This window comes from Acartia tonsa, chromosome 10 (genome assembly GCF_053477335.1).
Source record: "Acartia tonsa isolate MP-2025a chromosome 10, ASM5347733v1, whole genome shotgun sequence".
Lineage (NCBI taxonomy): Eukaryota > Metazoa > Arthropoda > Copepoda > Calanoida > Acartiidae > Acartia > Acartia tonsa.
In genome coordinates, this window is record NC_137269.1 from 36757981 (window position 1) to 36765828 (window position 7848).

At 31.5% G+C, this 7848-nt stretch overlaps 1 protein-coding gene across 1 annotated transcript; it reads left to right on the forward strand.

Annotated features, from left to right (window-relative positions):
- Window positions 1–257: 257 nt before the first annotated feature.
- On the forward strand, window positions 258–7608 carry LOC145330792 (uncharacterized). Its single transcript, XM_080175457.1, has 8 exons — window positions 258–353; window positions 3879–4161; window positions 4324–4425; window positions 4809–4864; window positions 5876–5995; window positions 6235–6324; window positions 6720–6823; window positions 7527–7608. Exons 1-8 carry the CDS (start codon window positions 258–260, stop codon window positions 7606–7608), a joined length of 933 nt encoding a protein of 310 aa, XP_080031583.1.
- The last annotated feature ends 240 nt before the right edge of the window (window positions 7609–7848 follow it).

Sequence of the window (7848 nt, forward strand, 5' to 3'; positions counted from 1 at the left end):
AGGTCGACTTTTCCCCTCCTAAACTTTAAACTAATTATAAATTTGTCTTATGTGATCTAGGGGCGTAACCACTAGTTCGTATATAACTTATTATAGGTTTCGTCATGTGCTTCACGCTATACTATGAAATAAATTTTTACATGGTGTAATTTACCCAAGAAAAGCTTTATCTGAAGAAATGCGAATATTTATAACTGACTCATTATGTGAACGATATGAAATAAAATTATGCCTTTTCTTACCAAAATCTGTACACAATGTCTGGCATTTACCTCCACTGTTCTCAGGTTGATTTAGAGAGTATTTCTCCAGATTTTCTCTATTTCCAAAACAAAAGAAGATTGTGTCTGATAGTAAGAAAACTTTTAAAACAAATTAGCGAAAATATTTTATTGTTATGAAAAATTAGCTTGTCACAAATCTTAAACAATCACACAAAAAAATACGAAATCACAAAACACTGAAACACACACAGAAAAGTGAGTATTAATATTGGTTTATCCTCTGAGATATAACCTTCTATGATAATAATCTTTCTCTATGTCAGTCCATTGTCAATGCATCAATGCACATATACAATTATTTACTTTTGTATTTGTAATAAGCATTAAACAATCATTTTTTTTTTCAACTTTATATCTTTAACCCTGCATTGAGATGTTTTAAAAAATATTGAAATTTTGAAATGGGAGATATGATGACAATATAATATGAAGTATGAGGTTTTTTACTGAAGCTTAACCGAAGCTGGTATAAATTGGTTTTACTATTCAGGGAAGGCTTGTAAATATCTTGGGGTGGTTTTAGGCTATTTTCATAACATCCCCCCCCCCCCCCACCTCCTTCTCCCACCTTGGAAAATTGGGGAGAAGCAACTAGTATGAATATAAAATGCATATCTTAAAAAAAATATCTAAATTTAATTAGTTATCTAATAATCAGAAGATGTTTTTAACGAAAACCAAAAACTGAAGTTTTAAGCGCGTCACTGAATATGGATTTTTAATGGTTCAATATTTGACTAAATTTGAAAAAACATTTAAGACATTCAAACAATACAAACAAATAAAAAGTCGAAGCCTTAAAAAGTAATAAATCGTTTTGACGTCCATTATTTTTCCCAGACTTTTTACTCCGCGGAGATTATTAGAAAGAATGTATTTCATAATTAGAATTATAAAACATATAAAAAGACTGTCCATTAATTTATAAACCAAATTTACATTAGTGACTAAATAGGGGTTTTATTTTTGTTATACAAATATTTTTGAAGATTTTTAAATTGTTATTGGAGGGGCGAGATTTAGATACCTCCAGGGGCGTCGAAGCTTTTTATTTTGGGGGGGGTAAATTTTTTTTAAGGGGGGGGTAATTCGGTTTTGGGGGGGGTAAAATGGCGCGCGAAGCGCGCCGCAAATTTTTTTTACCCCCCCCAAAATTTTTACCCCGGGGGTAAAATTTGCTTAGGGGGGGTAATTACCCCCCCTGAAATCTATTGGCAGGAGTAAAATTTGTTTACCCCCCCAAAAATTTCACCCCGGGGTAAAATTTTTTGGGGGGGTAATTTAAATTTTATCAAAAATTTATAATTAAAAACGCGTGCGAAGCGCGCAAAAATTTTTTTGTTAGAGATTTTCTATTTTCTCAAAATGGTTTGGGGGGGGTAAATACCCCCTCCTAAATGGTTGGGGGTGCCTACGGCATCCCCAGGGCAGGGGTAAATTTTAAATGGGGGGGGGGGTAAAATGAAAAAATTTTTGGGGGTGCCTACAGCACCCCCAAATTCGTTTGGGGGGGGGGGGGGGTAATCGCCCATTACCCCCCCCCCTTGGACGCCTATGGATACCTCCTAATCAAATTGGTCTTAAACCTGTCAGGATCAATACTAAGCTCCTCTAAAAGCTGTGGACTATTCTGCATTGAAGTTTTTAAGACGTCAAATTAATGTATTCCCACAATTATGATTAACAAAATTACACCTTATGTAGATTTAAATAATTCGATATTAAAATCTTTTTTTTTCATATTTGTCTTTATCTTACATCAAATTATTATGTACTTTAATAAAGTGAAACTTGTAGGTGGCTAAATAACATACCCATCCCCCCCCCCTCTTACTAAATGAAAAAACTGTGCAATAAGTGATGTTCTTGTTAGCAACCTAAAGGGTGTGCAAAAAAAAATGCGGACATTTTTTAAATTGAAATTGCGCGGCTTGTGTTAATAGTAGAAAAATGTTACGCATATTGTTAGAACCGCTAGGAAGTCTATTTTTTGGAAATATAAGAACGATTCCTCTGCTACGTATAGTTTAGGAGCTATGTGGTAAAATGTCCCAACTGGCTTAAAACTTGACTTGCAAGTAAATCATTAAATATTAAATTACAGAGTATGCAAATGAAAATACGTACATTTTTAAAATTCTAATTGCTCGGCTTGTGTTAATGGTAGAAAAATGTTTTGCATACCTATGGAATCGCTATAAACTCTATTTTATGGAAATATAAGAACTATTCATATGCTATGTATAATTTATAAGCTATGTGGTAGAATGTCCTAACTGACTTAAAACTCAAAAAAAAATTTTTCCACTTTTCTCACCTAAACTAAAAATAGCACAAAAATTGTACTTCTATTTCCAAAATATAGAGCTTATGACGGTTCTAACAATATACATAGCATTTTTCTACTATTCACACAAGCCGAGCAGTTTGAATTTTAAAATTGTCCGCATTTTTGCACACCCTTTTTTTTTATCTTTAATGATTTACTCGCAAGTCAAGTTTTAAGTCAGTTGGTACATTCTACTACGTAGGTCCTAAACTATAAGTAGCACAGTAATGGTTCTTATATTTCCATAAAATAGACTTCATAGCGGTTCTAATGGTATGCATAACGGTGTTCTACTATAACACAAGCCGCGCAATTTGAATTTTAAAAATGTACATATTTTTTTATATACTTTAATCTTTAATGATTTACTCGCAAGTCAAGTTTTAGGGCAGTTGGGACATTTTACCACATCGCTCCTAAACTCTACTTAGCAGAGGAATCGTTTTTATATTGTCCAAAAGTAGACTTCCTAATGGTTCTAACGATATGTGTAACATTTTTCTACTATTAACACAAGCTGCGCAATCCAAATTTTAAAAATGTCCGCATTTTTTTTGCACACCCTTTAAGTTGATAATTTTTCCCTGTCATAATATACAGGTAAATTCTAAATCCATGACTAAAGGATTGTTGTATCTGTAATATTTACCTGTAAGTTGGAAAATTAACTAATGTACGGTCCTTTTAGACCATTGAATCCTTACAAGTCTAGTGCAGGCTATTATGTAGGCTCTCAGTTTCTATATTCACCAGTATTATCAAATATATCACTAACATAACATTATACCAAAGAATATAAAAAAAAATAATTAAACGTTTCATAATTTTTCATCACATCAAGTTTTTAAATCATAAACATGATTATCTTAAATCCAAGTGTACAAATAGTGGGAATAGAACAAATTATTAAAAACAGGAAAGATGAAAACATATGTTTATTTATTTATTGTATTATGTTAGAAAAAAATTGTTCTTTAATACAAAATTTTAAAGTTGACATTTAAGTGGCTTTTTATATCTATGATTCAAAGTAGTTTGATGTTTGTTCACCTGTTAAGTTCTTGTTTAATATTATAGATAATGTGTTATGCTTTAGGTTTTTAATCAAGGTTTTAGGATATATTTTGAGGGGTGGGTCATTTCAAGGAAAGTTCATCACACTTTCTTCTTTAAAAATCTATAGAAATGTAGGTTTTTATCCAAAGAGGGTTAAATAGACACGTAATTTCTAAATATGTTTTAATAAGTATTAAAAATAATTTAAGTTCATACTGTTCATCTTCTATAGTACTTCTGAGACAGAAAACCTTTCTGGAGTGATCAATAGCACCCTACACAGAGCAGCTGATTATCTAAACAACAATCTGAATATAACTGTTGACAAAGACGACATTCTTTCTAAAGCAGCTGATCTAATCGATCAAAATATTACTGGCACAGCCCCTTTATCAGCTCCGGCACCTAGTAATGGAGAATTGCCACTTGCTTTCATGGGAAATTCACAATCGATGGACATTGATAAACTAAACCAAATCAAAGATTGGAAAGGTAATTATTCTTGTTAATAAAGATGGGTTTTGCTAACATTAAAATCTTAATTGATAAGGGTACAAAAAATGTTAATGGTGAAAATTTGAAAATTATTTAAGGTTCAAACTGCTTTACAAAAACCAATAAAATAAATCTTAAAAATTGCTATTTGTATTTTAGGCAACTATTCAGTGCGTGTTTCAGTAGATCTGCCACAAGTTGTGGAATTCATCAGTCTTATCACACTTATCTGTTATCTTATCTACATATGGTTCACAATAGGTATAAGTAATTCAACAAATTTTACAATCTAACAAAGTGCAACGACTTTAAAATGGCTATAATGTAAAATAAAACGCTTACTCTATGGCCCCACCACCATTATGATGTCAGAAATGTTAACCATTTTTTTCTGATGGTGGTTTTGTTTGCAAAAAGCATTAAACAGAGGTGAATACTGAATTCTTAGAAAACTTTTGCCCCACTAAAATCAGTTTCCCCTACTAAAATAAGTGGGGAAAACTAAAATTTTAGAGGGGATAATTTTGCCTCACTAAAATTTTAGTGGGGCAAACTGATTTTAGTGGGGCAAAAGTTTTTTAAGAATCCAGGCCTAAACAAGTAAAAATATCCCTAAAGAAAAAAATACCTTGTAGTATTTGTAGGGAAATGGATGGTTGCTCTTGTCTGCAAGTCTATGTCAAATGAAAGTTCACCAGAGGTAAATAATGAAACTAGTTGTTGATTAATCTACCCTATTTGGTCTATACTAAAAAAACATTTCATTTACTAAGTATATTTGCGATAACTTTTATTTAATGAAATCTTCCAATTTTTAACATGTACAAAATGGCCTGCTTAATTGCTTCAAGATCTATGTCAGATCTATATAGGAAATAAATGTCTATAAACGAGCTCAAGTTTTCCAAGGAATATTTTTTTAAAACTCATAGTGCTCCAATAATCCATAATAAACTCTCATTGCCCAGAACGATAAGACCCATTATTTTACTTTAATAAAAATAAATTCCTTTTTTTAATTTCATGTTGCTATTTACCTTATATCAATGTATTTAATTTCTAATCATAAAAAAGAAAATTTAGATTTATAATATGATAAATTTAAGAAAACTCTATTTTAAAAGAATTCGATTGTGGCGACACTTTGTGTGTTCAAATATTAAACTAAAATTGTAATCATCATCATTAACCCTTTGGTGATGGTAATGTAAAGAAAAAAAATATAATTTAAAAAATCTTTTTAAAATCATTTAGATTATTAAATATTTACTTTCTTTTAGATAGTAATGCCGGGTGAGGAAAATAGATTTATTGAGAAATAGATATGCATATAGAAAACTAGCCAATAGGGGGATAATTATATCGAGCCAACTCTAGTACCTAAATATTTACAAAATTTTCAAACATTAAATTATATATAGATTTAAAAGAAGATGTTGTCTATATAGATTTTACCAGGGAGGGAGGGGACAGTGAGCTGTTTGTTACAGTAGCCCTTTAAATTATATAATAACAGTTGGCTTTGGGGACTTTTAATTGATTGGTTCATTAAGTTTAGTGTCCAAATGTTTCAACCACTAAACTTTGAAATTTTTTTTTTTTTTTTTGGGGGGGGGGTATATTTTTTACCAATCTGTTTTCCCAAACCTAAATAAGTGTTCTATTTTGTAAAACCTTTTCAAATACAAACAATAACCTGTGCTATCTTTAGTCCAACATGCCAGAGTTTCCAGAGTCAGTAGAGCCTCAGGACGATGAGCCAACAGAAGAAGATTTACCCCCAGCTTATAATTCTCTAAAGATTGTTCAACTTCCTCCCTCACCAACTCAGGTATATTGTTTAAACATACAGTCATTGCATAGAGTATGTTTTATAATGGAATGTATAAGGTTTATTTTATATAACTTAAATATCAAATCTAATTATATGAGAAATTGAATTGTATGCCCCACAGCATAAATAGATTAATAAGACGGTTATTCTTGTTCAGTACAATGTAGCTGCAATAACTAGCAATGATTCCCCCCTTCCTATCCTGATTAATTTGCTTACTAGAATTGAGTTTTTAGGAACCTGGTGCTAAGCCTAAGTTTATGGTTCAGAGCAGTGTTGACGATCCTCCAACTTTTCATGATGCCATTGTAAAAATGTTATTTAAGGTAACTCTTCATTAATTGAATAAGAACCTAGACTTTCAATCTCATAAATGTTCAATATCTAAAACTACTCTAGTACACTTTCCTAAGAAATATTTAATTCTATGTTAGTCAGGGGCTGTGATGTAGCAAATAATTTCAATTGAAATTTAAAGAATTGTTTGGTTTAATGTTGGCATAAAACTTGTCTTGAGCTTTAACTTAAGGGAAGTGGGTAATAAGTGAGGAAATAGAAGGAAGTGGGTTGTGAGGATATTATCATTTAGAATTGTATGTCAGAATTCTGGTCCCTTTTCCCTGATGTAAGTCAAATGCAATAAAAAGATGGTAGTAATTTTTTTGTTACTTAACCTGGATATAATCTGTTTTGACTTGTTAATTTGTATTTAATTTCTCAGGATAAACAGAATCCAGGTGAAAAGATGCAGAGGTCAACCTCAGCAGAATCTACTATGGAGAAGGCTTCACCTAAAGAGAAAGAACAAGAAGGATCCACTCCAAGGCAACTACAATCATTTATTTGTAAAGCAAATTTTTGAGTAGCAATTTATCCTATAAAATAGGAAAATGCGAATTGTTTGTACTTTTCAGAGTAACTTTTAAAATATCCTGAGGTGGTTTTAAGCTATTTTCCTGACCTCCCTCGGCCTCCCTAGATGCTAGGGTTAGAGCAACTACTGAGATTTATAAAACAATAAGCTTTTAAATATTTAGACATTCAACTCTTTTCAAGTTAAACATATGATCTTACAGTTACTGCTGATTAACTTTTGATATTTTTCTTATCCACCCTTTACTATACTTTTGTAGAAATAACCTTTCTTCTATTTCATCCCCATTTTCTATACATTTGTTTTGTGTTTTTTTACTTATTACACAAAAAGCAGCATGTCAACTTGATTTTTAGTAGCAAAGCCACTCTATAATTCACTATGTCTGTCCGTCAGTCAGTCCATAACGCTATGGGGAAAATGAGATTTACTTAGCTCCTATAAAAGATAGAATGCTGAAACTTTTTGACAACATTCTTATCATTAAGGAGCACAATTAACTATAAAACTGCTTTTAGCAGGTTATAGGCTATTTTTATATTTTCCACATTTTCCCCCATATCTTTGGTGTTTATGGTCTCTTTTCTTGCATAGCCTCCAAATCGCAATATTTTACAGACAAGCTTGAAATAAATAAATGATTGCTATTTGTAGAAAAAGTTCATCAACATCTTTTGTAAATACAAGATTTGTTCTTTCAAGACTTCAAGAGGTTTACAGAAGTGTTGATTACTAAGTTTGGAATTACTATTTCATTTAGCACAGTTGAACCTGGCAAAGTATATGGTTTTGAAATGTGCTCTCAATGCAGAAATCTTAAGGGAGGGGCAATGAATTGTATTACCCAATAAATAATAAAAAAATAAATCATTTAACAACCTACCTCTCAAAGTTTTAAAGTCAACAAATGGCAGAACAAGTTGTGGACTGTGGAGATAAAATTTATCTTTAAGTCTAATAACCCCTCCCTCCCTCC

Excerpts from the sequence above, each read along its gene's own strand:
- LOC145330792 (XM_080175457.1), top strand. The coding sequence starts at position 258 with ATGTCTGGCATTTACCTCCACTGTTCTCAGGTTGATTTAGAGAGTATT. Across the intron at positions 4,162-4,323 it reads CCAAATCAAAGATTGGAAAG|GCAACTATTCAGTGCGTGTT; the intron begins GTAATTATTCTT and ends TTTGTATTTTAG. Across the intron at positions 6,325-6,719 it reads TTGTAAAAATGTTATTTAAG|GATAAACAGAATCCAGGTGA; the intron begins GTAACTCTTCAT and ends TTAATTTCTCAG.